Below are 13019 nucleotides of genomic sequence, written 5' to 3' on the forward strand. Positions count from 1 at the left end.
CTGTGCCCTTTTCCACCCAGTTCCCAGGCCCTCTTAATACCCATGAAACCATTAAATATTTAAATCCGGGCTATGTGGCAGCCAGGTTGCCCTAGCAACAGCCCTGCATATTTTGGGATGGATTACCAAGTTTTTCAAAGGGTCTCTAGCAGCTCCAGGCCCTGAGGGGGTATGCAATGCGGGAAGGGAGTGAGCGCTTGCTGGTGGGGAGGGCGGGCTGGGGTCTCCGGCTCCCACTCTTGCTCCATACCCAAGGCATAGAGATGCAGTTGGCCGTGGGAAACAGCCATAAAACTGGAGAGTCGGAGGAAGGGAAGGCTTCACCTGAGTTTTCAGAATCTGGACTCGAACCCAGGATTCATGTTCGCCCATTCCTTCTCTTCCCATTTGTTTCTGCCTTGTGGGTGTGTTGTCTAATCGCCCGTCAGCCAGCAGGCTTCCTAGTACTTCACAGCAGTGAGCATTCCGGGGTCTAAATCCCACTTTCTCCCCTTACCAGCTGGGCCGCCATGGGCTGCGGGAAGCTTACGCCCCTTCTCTGAGCCCCAGTATATTCTCAGGTAACTCGAGGAAAATTCACCCATTGTAGATGATGTCGGAACTATGCTCAGCACAGTTCCGGGCACGTGTGCAACAGGAGCTGTTATTATACTGATAATATTCTGTCTAGTACCCCTCTGTGCCCTGAGGAGACTCAGGAAGTGACGAAACAGACACAGCCCCAGCCACCGAAGGCTTATACCTACTGGGGAAGGTCTGGTAGCAGTGGTCCATTCAGAGGACACATGCCCGCCCCCTCCTATCTTGGTACGAGTGTCTGGTTCCCCCACTGGGTTGGGGGGCAGGGCTGAGTCGCCTTCTTTCCCTTCCTCTGGATGCCCATGCCATCTCCCAGAACTTGAGTGTCCCCGCCACAGTCTAGAAGGATTTCCCAGGTGTGCCCAACTACACCTGTCCTCCCTGGTCCCGGGGAGCCGGTTGTTTACTTGGAATGTCTGCTTGCGTCTTCCTTACACCTGTTTTTCCCCAGATCACCAGGCTGGCAGTCAGAGAAACTTTCCTGGAGGGCTCAGCAGGTCCCAAAGGACAGGGTGGGATTGGCCTCGGAGGAAGGAGGGTGTCCTTGCTCCGCCCTCCTTTGTCTCTCCCAGCCCTGAAACGCATCCCTGGTTCTGCTTCAGCTACATTTCACTGTTGGGCACACACGGGACTTGGCCCCTTGTGTTCCGAGGCCAAATCCAGTTTCTGACACACACAGTGACCTCCACGCTTCTTTTTCATGCCCAAGTTCAAATTTCCAGGTTGCCTTGCCTTCGGCTCCTGGGCCGTGGCAAGTAAAAGTCTCTGCAAGAGGAAGCAGCACCTCCATACCCAGAGGCCTTTGCAGTCAGCCCACCTTCGTGCAAAGGTGGGAACACAGACCCATTTCCTGTGTCTGGGACGAGCGCCTCCTGTGGCTTGAGTCCAACCTAGGTCCATGTGGGAGATGGGAGGTGTGGATAATGGTCACTCTGGGGATCGGCAGGCCCAAAGCCTCCGAGGCCACACCTCTGGGCACAAGGATGAGGAATTCTGCTTTGTCCCAGCAATTCCTCCAACCTACCATGTTACTTTGGGCCAGTAATTTTATCTCTCTGAGCCTTACTTTCCTCATTTGTAAAACACGAGTGTCCATCTCTCGGGGTTGGAAAGATTCAGTGAGGTTATATGTGTAAAGTCAAAATAAATTAAGATCTCAGTCTGAGAGGGCTGCCTTGAGCCGTGGGAAAAGCCGCAGGCTTAAACTCAGGAGCTCCTGGTTCTAGCCCTGCTGTGTGACTTTGGGCAAGACTCTGCCACTCTCTGGGCCTCAGCATCCCCAATGAGAAAAGAAGGTGCTGGTGTTAGCCCTCATCAAGGCATTTCTTTCTTCGAAGATTCTCTGATGGAAACTGCCTGTGGAAGTTCTAGGTAGGGCAGCGGAAAGAGCTTGTGGCAGGGACTGAGGTTCAAGTCACAGACCACAGACAGGGCCTTTCCAGACGCCGCAGATGCTCTCTGCCCCCGGACAGTCATGAATCAGTGATTCTGGGGACCAGGGGAAACTGTCATCTAGGATCCCACTGCATCCTCAGCAGGCTGCCTGGGACCATTCACCGTCAAGGTGCCGCCCTCGGAAGCCTAATTTAGATTTTATTCCCCATTCAGCTGTGTCTATGTCCCCGTGTCCATGCCATCACCAGGAATACCAGGATTTAGGGCCAATTGCTTGTTTACGAGACCGTCTGTCTCAAACGAGGCCCAGCAGGCATAGCCAGCGGGCAAATAAGTCCTACCCCCTCAGCTCTGAACTTGATGGCAAGAATCATTGTTATTCTGACCAGCCTCGGCCCCCATCCCGATGAAGGAGAATGTGGGTCTTAGAGTCAGGAATACCTGGGTGTCAGTTCTGGCTCCGGGACCTTTCTAGCCCGTCAGAGCCTTAGTTTTCTCATCTGTAAAGGGAACGGTGATAATAACATCTATTTTGTAGAGCTTTTTGGAGGATTCAAGTAGGACCGTTACAGGCAAAAGCCCATGGCACAGCGCCTTGCTTTGTCATTGGGGCCCCGTAAATGTTGGTCCCGCCCTGCCTTCCCCGCACGCCCGTCTCCCAGCTTCTAGGCTCCCCCTCCAGGGCTTGCTGCTCTCTGCCGGCCATGCCCAAAATACCTGGTGGATGTGGCTGTTAACACTCCTCTCCAACTACCGGGTCATTGACTCTCACTCGACTTGAGCACGTGCTTGAGGAAGGGAAGGCACCCGTCTCTGGTTTATGTGCCTTGGACCAAGCCCAGGGCTGGCGCTAGTAGGTGTCGGGCACACACAGGAAGGAACTGGATGTGCAGCCGCTAAAGTGCTTTCACCTACATCATCCCCTTCGATTCTCTCAGTGACCCTGGGAATTAGATGTGAGAATCCCCATGTCACAGATGAGGGAGATGGAGGCTCAGGAGCTGAGGAGGCTGACAAAGATCTCACAGTTGGACAGGGCCCAGCCTCCGCTGGTTGGAACCCAGGTGAGGACCCTGAGCCTCCGTCCCGCATCACAGCGCCCTCACCTGGCCGGGGCATACAAGACACTTCTCACTCTACAACAGCCCAGGTCTCCTTTTGCTTCCCCCGATGAGGGCTTCTTCATCGCTCATGCCCACATGCTTCCTTTTCTCTCCAGAAAGTATGCCCAGCGGCCCAGGGCAGTGAGAGTAAAAGGAGTGATTTATGAACCGAGCTGTTCTTCTTAATCAGAGAACTCCTGCTGGGCCCACTCTGTGCAGATGGGATTGAGTCGCCATCTGGGTCAGTGGGAGGGGCAAGATTAATAAAGCTGTCTGGCCTAGGCAGGGGCCTGAAGAGAAGAACCGTGAGGCGCTGCGTGGCCTCACCCATCTCTGCCCCTCTCTGGGCCTCAGGACTCCCATCTGTCACGGGATGGCAGGATCGGGTCATCCCCCAGAGACCTCCAGCTGGCACGGGGGAGGATGGAGGCTAGCTGACTCCCTGGGACTCTGTGCCTGGTTGCCTGATTCTGGGAAGAGCAGCACCAGGTTAAACACTTTGGGGACTGAGGCATAGTACTCCCTCTTTCTGGTGTCCTCTCTGGTGCCACATCCACGGACTGGTGTTTGTCAGGAGCTCTGGTTCGAAGTCCAACAAACATGGGCCTGAATCATGGCATGTCTTACTAACTTTGTGAATAAACTCAGGCCAGTTAATTACATTCTCTGAGCTTCAGTTTCCTCGTCTGTAAGATGAGATAGTAGTGGTACCCACCTCCTAGGTGAGGATGAAGTCAGAGGATGCAAGAGAAACGCTAAGCAGAATCTGGTACGTGGTAAATACTCAATACTATTAGTAATTATTAGGTTTAGTTATCACAAAACTATAAGCATTGATTTCAATTTGCGGCTACTTAAGGGAAAGATGTTTCTATCTATCTTGACTAAGCCATATGTCCATTGTTCTCCCTCATGCCCATCTCCATTGATTACAGGTAAATGTGGTCATCCACTTATTTCTAATATATGATGATGCCGGTAATTATAGCTCCCCATGGGAATAGTGCTTTATTGGTTTCCAAGTGTTTTCATAACATTTCATTTCATGTGTTTCATAGCATGAATTCCTACAACCACTTTTGTCTTCAAAATTGAGAATCACAGTTTTCAGAGGAGAACTGAGCATCTCAGGGAGGGTAGTGACTTTCCAAAGGTCTCAAGGGACCTGGCCAAGGCTGGTGCCGTTCAGACTTTGCAAAAGTTGCAGAGATGGAGTGCTGACTGACATGGATGGGGAGGAATCAGAACTGGCACCTGAGAGCCAGAAATCGCCCCTTCTTTCCTACGGGGATTCCCCCCGCAGCCCAACTTCCCCCAGGGCCTCAGGTTTTTCCTGGAACTGTCCTCTAACCCAGTGTTTGAGCAGGCCCTGGCTGTGGAATTCCCCACAAGTGCGGTAGAATGGGACTCTGCATCTGGGCTCATTTGACTCCTAAAACCAAACCTTTATTTCCACTGCTAGGAGCTGGCCCTCTAAAGGAGCCTTCTGGCAAATCCTTATGCAAAGCTAAGAAACCTTTTCCAGCACCAAATTTCTCTCTCCTGGGAGTCAGGGTTTCTAGGGGAGGGGGTTTTATGAACAGGGCCCTGTTGGTACTCTGCTGAGGCATCACTGTAGATGCCCAGGTAGCTCCAGGTGTGTGGGCCACTCACACCCATTGTCTCTTCCCAGTTTATCAGCCACAGGCAGCATGTCAGCATAGATGAAGCCCATGCCAGAAAGTACAAGTCTCTTAAAGATGTGGTTTCCCATGCAACCCCAGTGAGGGTACCCAGGACCTGCCATCTGGGCAGAAGGTGGGCACCCCATGCAGGCCGCCCTGGCCAGAGGGGCCCAGGAGTTGAGTGCTTTTCATTAGTGTGAATGAGCCCAGATTAGCGAGGCACTTGTCCTGACTATGTGTCTGGAGGGCAGGTGTTCATAAACAGCTTCTTGAACGCGGCTGCTCCTTAATGATTTCCTATGGTAATTGAGTATTTTCTCTTCTTATAGGACAAGCTGGGCCAATAAAAGAAATATACGGGAGCCCCTCTGACCAGGAGACTCTGTCCTGCTGACACCTAAAGAACTGCCCAGGTGACAACTCAGCGATTGCCTCCGCTTCTCTCTGTGCCCCTCTGCTCCAGCCCCTGATGCCGCCCCATCTCCACTCAATCCTTTCCAGTCTGTCTCTTCCTTTATCATTTCTTGCTGTCTCTCTCTTTTTCCCTGTCTTTCTCCTTCAGTCTTTCTCCATCTTTCTCTTTTTGACTTGTCTCTGTCTATTTCTCTGATTTGCTGACTCTCCATTGTTCTCTGTTTTCTCTTTTCTCATCATTCATTCATTCATTCATTCATTCAGATAGATTAACGGAGTGCAAGGCACTGCTCCAGACACTAGGAACATGGCAGTAAACAAAACAGGTCCATGTCTTTAGGAAGCACACATTCTAACAACGTAGAAAGGGAGACGCATACTACCTACATAAACTAAAACATCGAGCATGTAGTGCGCCCGCGGGTACTAGCCTGGGCTTTAAGAAACAGGGCTCCAGGCTCAGATCCCTCACTAACTGGCTTTGTAACTTAGCCAGATCCCCTTTCCCTTTCTCAGCCTCAGTTGTCTTATTTCTAGAGTGAGAGTACTGGGCAGATCAGGGCTGCCCTGCCTTTCTATGACGAAGAACATCTTTTATTGAAATGCTGATAACATAAGTTAGACAAAGGCTAGGTTCTAAGTCAGCACTTACACAAACAGTAGTATCAAGTAAAAGTTTCCCTTAGATCTCCTTAAAGCTCTTAAACACCTGGGTTTGTTATACACGAAACAGTCAGTTGCGTCTGAGGGGAAAACACCCATCTGTAACCTCGAAACCTTCCCTTGCCCAAGTGTGGGGATGTTGGGACGGGTGCAGGAGGCCGGAGACTGTGAGATCCACAGCAGCAGGTCCAGGACTGCCACCCATGTTCTCCCTTGGGCAGACACCCACGTGGGAGGGCAGCTAGAACCACAGAACCTAAACTGGTCTGCACGCTCTCCCTGTGCATTGGGGAGTTGCGTTCACACCAAGTCAGGTTTGCCCGTGACGCTGACTCTTGTGTTGCATCCCTCTGTGCCCCAAGATTTAAAGGATTTGTCTACCAAACAGTGCTGCCTTTACCAAGTCATTTATTAAGTACATGTCAAAGTTTCTCCTTAGTTTTTGTACTTGAAAGTCATATATACCTGGTGGCCAGAGCTTCTGAACAAACTGAGAAACAGAGTCCCCCATCCTGGGGTGGTTTACTTGCTCCAGAACCCAAGACACTTTTCCCTTAAGCCAGCCAGAGGTGAGATGATTTCTGAGATCCTATTCGATAACCTGAAAATAGCTTTAGGATATAGTTAGTCTCCGGGAACCCAGTTTGAGAACCACTGCCCATACTCATTCTCCACGCTCAGAAATTCTCCATGTCAGAGTTCTTCTCTCTCATGACGTGGAGAACTACAGCTAATGCATCTGGTTGGTATCTGGGAGCACAGAGAGAGAAGCTGGGAAGTAGGGAGGAAAGGTGTGTCAGGCCTGGCCCGAGGAGCTCTACATACCATATCATTTAATCCTCCATCTGTATAATTTGCTGTGGAGGTCAGCATTCCTGGCTCCATTCTGCAGACATGAAAGCAAATGCCCAAAGAGGTTATGTGATTTGTCCAAGGTCATAAGCTTAGAAAGTGGAAGAACCAGGTCCGGTCTGACCCTGTAGCCCCCACTCACACTGATATTGTCCGCTTGGGGTCCTTTATTGGATCCCTGGAATGAGGAAGCCCCAGTGGGCCTTTCAGCCCTGGCCCCAGAGAGGGCATGTCATTCCCATGTAGCAGAAAGTTCTCTCAGTCTCCTTTGTAATTGCCTTTTGAACATCTCTTTTGAGGAACAATTAAGCCCTTGGACCTCATGGTCTCAGGTGTCTTCTCAGCCCACCTTCCTGAGATTGTTTATGATCCCGCTCTCCTTAGGGGTAAATTATGGAACTGTGTGGTGATATCAACTTCAAAAGCCTCTGTGGGTGGATGGAGCTAACAGCCAGATCCAGGCATTGGAGATTCCATGTGTCTGTCACTCTTGTCTAGCCAATTGGCTGTAGAAGTGTGTCCCCATCATCAGAAGTCCCCGGTGGGGAGTGGAGCAGGCAGGAGTTGGTCTTTTGACTTCAGCCTGGTCAGGGATGATGGCCCCGGAGGCTGTTTCTCCTGGACAGTGGGAAATAAATTGGCATAGGAGGTATGAGGACAGGCCTGAATTTGGGAGGGTGGATGAATGGAGCAAGGAATTAGCATTCATTGAATACAATGATTACGAGTTGTGGCTCCAGATTAGGACAGACCTGGGTTCAAATCCTGGCTCAGGCACTTCCGTGCTGTGTGATCTCCAATAAGTGATGCCACCTCTCTGAGCCTCAGTTCTCTCACCAGAAAAATGAAGATGACATTACCTGTATCCTGGAGCTTTATGAGGAATAAATGAGATTGTGCATGTTTCTTGGCACATAGTAAGAACTCAAGGTATGCCAGCTATTACTAGCTGTTGATGTATTAGCTACCATGGACCAAGCCCAGTGCTCAGTATTTTCCATGCATTATCAGGAAGGCATTGTTTTTATACTAATTTTAAAGACAAGGAAACTCGGATACATGCAGTTAGGGAACTTGACCCAGGCAACACCAACTAAGCCTGCCAGAGTTGGGCCAGAGCCCCTTCCCACCCTGCCCTGGAGCTGGAACCCAGGGCTCCATATTTCTGTTCACCCTCTGGCTCACATCATCTGTTTTTCTACCTGCCTCACTTTGGAGGTTGTTGGAGGCTTTTCCCAGGAGACACACCTTTTATTGCATTTATCTGGGAGCCTAGCATGCCACAAGCTGCCCATTCAATATAATCTTTAATGAATGTGGGATGTAATAAATACAGATAGCCCATTTATGAGCTGCCATATTTATTATACCCTTTAATTGCTAAATAGCCAGAATCCTTTGAAAGCTGGATCCCACCCTGGAGAGCAGCTTTGCCTGGGTGGGCAGAGGGGAAGGACGCCAGAGTCTGGCCCCCTGCAGACCTCTCAGCATCTCATCAGGGCAGCCCCGTCTGCCCCTCAAAGACCCATCCAAGTCCAAGCCTGACAGAGGAAGGGCCTGGGTTTGGGTATGATGGTCAAGGTGTTTAGCACCTGATGGGCACTAGCACAGGCCAATCAGAAGAGATGCTGCGTAGACAGCAGGCTAGCCCTACCCCTGGGCCCCCACTGAATCTCGGTCCTCCCACTGCCCACCAGCAAGACAGGGCCTGGAACAAGGGCAGGGCTGGGGATGGGATGCTGGACGTAGTCAGGGCACCAGGAAGGTTTGGCCCTAGGAGAAGGCCTTGGGCCCCCAGCTAGGTGCCCCCACTTCTTCCCTGCAGCATCCCTCCTCACTGGGCAAGTCCTGTGGGCTTGAGGGCGTGTACAGTGTTGGGAAGTTTGTCAGGCCTGGGTTCTGATCCTGATTCATGACCTTGTCAGGTCCCTCAGGGCTCTGAGCCTCAGTTTCTCATCTACCAAGTAGAAGGTTCACTTCAGCAACCAAATTCTATCATCCTGTAGCATTGTTGAGCCTTTGCCCTGTGTTGGACATTATGCTAAGCACGTTATTGCATTATTTCAGTTAATCCTCACACATTGCTTGAGAGGAAGCTTCTGTTTTTAATCTCCATTTTCAAGTTGGAGAGAATAAGATTCAGAGAGGTAGTAATTCGCCCAAGGCCACACAGCAAATGAATGATAGCCATAAGCTTGATCCAAGCAGGCTAGCCCCACAGGACAAAGAGGAAGTTGTTTTCAGCCTCCCTCTCTCCCCAGCTCACTACAAGGTCAGGCGGGCCTCTGGGACCGCCCCTCCCCCGGTTGGGGAGGAGTGAGGCAGGGGTTCTTTCTGGGTGGGATGCCCCAGCGGGAGGACTGAGGAGCCTTGCTCTTTTACAGGCAGAGCATCATGGAAGGCGACTGTCTGAGCTGCATGAAGTACCTGATGTTCGTTTTTAATTTCTTCATATTTGTAAGTATTCCTGGAACGTGCCTTGGGCCTCCCTAGGCCTCTGCTGGGTGGGAGGAAGTGACTGCTGCTTGGAAATCGTCAGCCCTACCTGCCCAGCCAGGATTTCCCGGAGGCAAGGCCCCCAGCGGTGCCCGCTCCACTCCAAAGAGCCTGATGTCCTAGGAGACACATTTTGCACAGAACTTGGGATGGTTCGGCTCCTCTGACAAAGGATGAGGGTCTCAGTCCTGGGCCCTGTCTTGGGATCTGACCCCTGGTGGGAATTAGGGGAGAAGGAGGAGATGGAGGTGATCAGAGGGCAGCAGAGGGAGACCCACCTAGCCCTGACCACCCCCCCCTCCCCAAGAGTGTTATAGACATCAGAGATACAGGGGAACCTGATGAGACTGGAAAACTCTCTGGGACTGGGAGACCCAGATTCAAAGCCAAGCTCTGCATCTCACCAGCTAGTAATTTGAAACATATTTCACCTTTCTGAACCTGGGTATCTTCATCTCTTAATTATCTACCTCAATAGGTTTTTTTGAAAATTAAGCAAGACTAGGAAGTGCCTGCAGTGTGTCAGCACTCAGTAGCTTAGCTCCACCCCCATCCAACCTACGGATTCTCTCCATGACGGACAGAGCCCTGAGTGCTCAGATGGCCAGCACAACCCACCTGCTAGCAGCCTACCAAGGGCTCTCAGCTCAGGCCCATGGTCTTTCCCAAGAGAGAGACACATTCTTGGCATCTCAAGCCCCTGAAGACTTTCCTGACCTCACCTCAACCTTTGACCTCAGTGCAGCCAAAATCTGGATGAATGAATATCCACTAATGTCCTCCAGGGACAGCGTCACTATGAAAAGAGGCCTCTTTCTGGTCAAGACTGACTCTATCTGTCTATTTTTTATACATTTCAACAACTCCCTTTGGTTCCCTCCCCTGCCTGGTAATTCTAAAGAGTGGGGAGCCCTATAGACCTGAAATCTAAATCCAACTTCTAAGCTAGGTGACCTCAGGCAAGCCCCAGTTTCCTCACCCGAAACGATGCTAGGTCACCTGGGTAGTTCAGTCTATGCCCGAACCCTCCTTGAAGCAGATCTCAACACACAATTGTCAAACCCCGAAACTTCCAACAGCCTTGAAGAAGGGCACAGGTTTTACTGGACGTTGGTGGGGACACCGAGGAGAGAGGCATTGCACGGCGGAGGGCAAAAATGTAGCCTCTGTCATTGGCCATCTCTGTTGGTCTTTGCTTTGTCTCTCCCCTATCGCTGGGTCCGTCAGACCTCTGGGGTCCCTCCCCTGCCCCGATTGCACCTAAAATATCATCTCTTGCCCCAAGTCATTCAGCAACCCCCGCTCCAGTTTGCAGACCCCTCTCAGCCAAGCCACAGCTCAGCAGTTTGCTCTTAGCCGCCATCTGTCATTTCTCCGGTCCTCCCACCACACAGGGATTTCAAACACTTTGCAGCCTTCAAAATCCAATGCCAAACTGGCTCTCCTGCAACAGCTCTACTTCCAGTGCTTGTCTGTGCCCAGGACAGAGGGAACAGATAGATATTTATTGAAACCTGCTAAGTACATTCACATCCATTCTGTCCTCTCTTCCTCAGGGCCACCTTGGGAGGTGGGAATTTGTCTCTTCTTTTAACCACGAGGAAGCTATGGCTCAGAGAGGTTAAGCCATTCCCGAAGGTCTCAGAGCTAATGAGTGGCAGAGCCCTTTCTCTGGTCTAAGCTGCCTTCCTCCAAAGATGAGTAAGGCGTGGAGAGACGGGCCATGCAGACGAAGACATAACAAGGCTCTTGAGCCAAGGGTTTGAGAGTGGGGCGCCCAGCCTGACTGAAAGCCCCTGTTGAGGACAGAGGGGGTAGCCTGTCTGTGTTTTCCCACCCCTAGCAGGGTGCAAGCACAGCGTGGGTGTCATGGCGTTTGGTGAGTATCCTCGGGGCTGGAGTCAGGGAGGCCCAGGATTCAGCCCGGGCTCTGCCTCAAACTTGCTGTGTGACCTTCAGCAAGTCATTGGCCTTCTCTGGAGCTCAGTGTGGAATCTGAGGGTTGGACTAGATGACCCCATTATCCTGTAGCGCTGACCTTTAAGGAGAATATAAAAGTGGCACATAAACTCAACACGATATGGTTCACAGCAGGCCAGGATGGTGTGTGGGTCAGAGACTGGGTTTAAACGATGCATGCTGCCCTTAAGATCAGAGTAAGCAGGGAAATTCGAAGCGGTGACGAGTGCTGGGACACTGGCTCCTGCAGCAAGTGGAATCCCTGCCTACTGGGGCTCACCACCTCCGCCCCGGGGCCTCGCTCAGGGAATGGTGTCTGTGGGGTGTCTAACCTCCGCGCCTGCCTGTTTCTTCTGTTTCCTCCTGACTGGACCTGGGAGCAGCTGGGTGGGGCCTGCCTGCTAGGCATTGGCATCTGGGTCATGGTCGACCCCACCGGCTTCCGAGAGATCGTGGCTGCCAACCCCCTGCTCATCACGGGTGCCTACATCCTCCTGGCCATGGGGGGCCTGCTTTTCCTGCTCGGCTTCCTGGGCTGCTGTGGGGCCGTCCGCGAGAACAAGTGTCTGCTGCTGTTTGTGAGTACACCCATCCCCCACCCCACCCGTGAGTGCCCTGGGATGGGAGGTGGAGGCCCATGTACCTGTACTTCGGGAGACTGAGGTCTGAGCCAAGTAGGCTGTCCTTCTGGAGTGGGAAGGCCAGCCACCAACCTCTCTCATTTGCACTAGCAACCCCGGCTTCCAGAGCCTGCTCTTGGCACTGGGCCGTGCCTGCCATGGGCAAGTTGCCCCTGGGTGGAGAATGGCCTTGGCCTCCAGGTGTGAACAGGCAGGCTTCTCCAAGGCGTAGTCAACTGAGAACCTTGACCATGATGTGTTTCTACCTGCTTGCTTTTCAGGACTTAAATATATATATAACTCCTTGGTAAAAGATCTGAGGTAGCTGTTGGATAAATCATTCACCTTTTGTATTTCCAGTTCAAAAGTAGAAATGATATGATCTCTGAAGGTCCTTTATTCATTAAATAAACAGTCCTTGAACTACTACTACAGGCCACATAGTTCACTAGGTGCTGAAGATGCATCGGGGGCAAGAGTGGCCGTCCCCTTCCTCATAGACAGGCACAGGGAGGCCTCAAGCCCGTGAGGAAGGGCTGGGCAACAGGCAGGCATGGATTTGGGTGTGCACCCTGCTCTGTCCCCTAACTAATGATGCGACTCCTATCTCTGAGCCTTAGTGTCTTTGCTTGTTAAGTGAGGAGTCAACCAGTTCGGCTGCATGTGGGAGCCAAGCATAAGGGGTAGATGATCTGTTTCTCTGGTCTGTTGCGTTCCCATGAGCCATAGCCCTGTGGGCCTCTGCTGACCTTCCTGGCTGCAGTAGATGAGTCTTCTTCCCTACAGGATCCTGTGGGCCCCCAGGGCTAGGAGAACTTATGGGTTGAGCCCAGTCCTGCTACAGAGTAAGTTAAAAACAGCGCTGCTTAGAGAAATGTGTGAGTGGATGGCTGGGGTGGGAGTTAAGTGATAGGGAGATCTGGGCTGGTCATCAGGAGGACTTCCTTGCAAAGGTATCTGTCCTCTCCTACGGAGGAGCCCGCAGCACCCAGCGCTTTGGGAGGTAGAGATCGGGCCCGGTGCCTGCTCCTCGGATTAGAACACACTGTACGGCCTCCACTCGTGTCACATCGCACAGAGAAAGTGAAGTCAGCTGTGAAATGTGTGACACGGTAGCCTTGGTTCCCTCTGGCCTTCAGCTGCATACACGGCCGCAAACTTTTCTTTTGAAGTGAAACAAAGAAACGTGTGGGCGCCCCCTGCTGGAAAGCTCTCGACAGTGTCAGATGGTGCAGGGAAAAGTCTGAGCGCCAGGTTAACTTTAAAAAGAACTG

The 13019-nt window shown here is 51.8% G+C and overlaps 1 protein-coding gene across 1 annotated transcript in view; it reads left to right on the forward strand.

The window, feature by feature from the left end:
• The window catches only part of TSPAN18 (tetraspanin 18), a 174841-nt gene that overhangs the window by 146027 nt on the left and 15795 nt on the right, over positions 1-13019 (forward strand). Inside the window, exons 4-6 of the mRNA XM_006908059.3 lie at positions 5071-5154; positions 9055-9127; positions 11509-11703. Coding sequence (XP_006908121.1) covers positions 9065-9127; positions 11509-11703 — 258 coding nt within the window. The 5' untranslated portion in view covers positions 5071-5154; positions 9055-9064. The remainder of the gene's footprint in view (positions 1-5070; positions 5155-9054; positions 9128-11508; positions 11704-13019) is intronic.

Source organism: Pteropus alecto, unplaced genomic scaffold (genome assembly GCF_000325575.1).
Source record: "Pteropus alecto unplaced genomic scaffold, ASM32557v1 scaffold71, whole genome shotgun sequence".
NCBI classification, from domain to species: domain Eukaryota; kingdom Metazoa; phylum Chordata; class Mammalia; order Chiroptera; family Pteropodidae; genus Pteropus; species Pteropus alecto.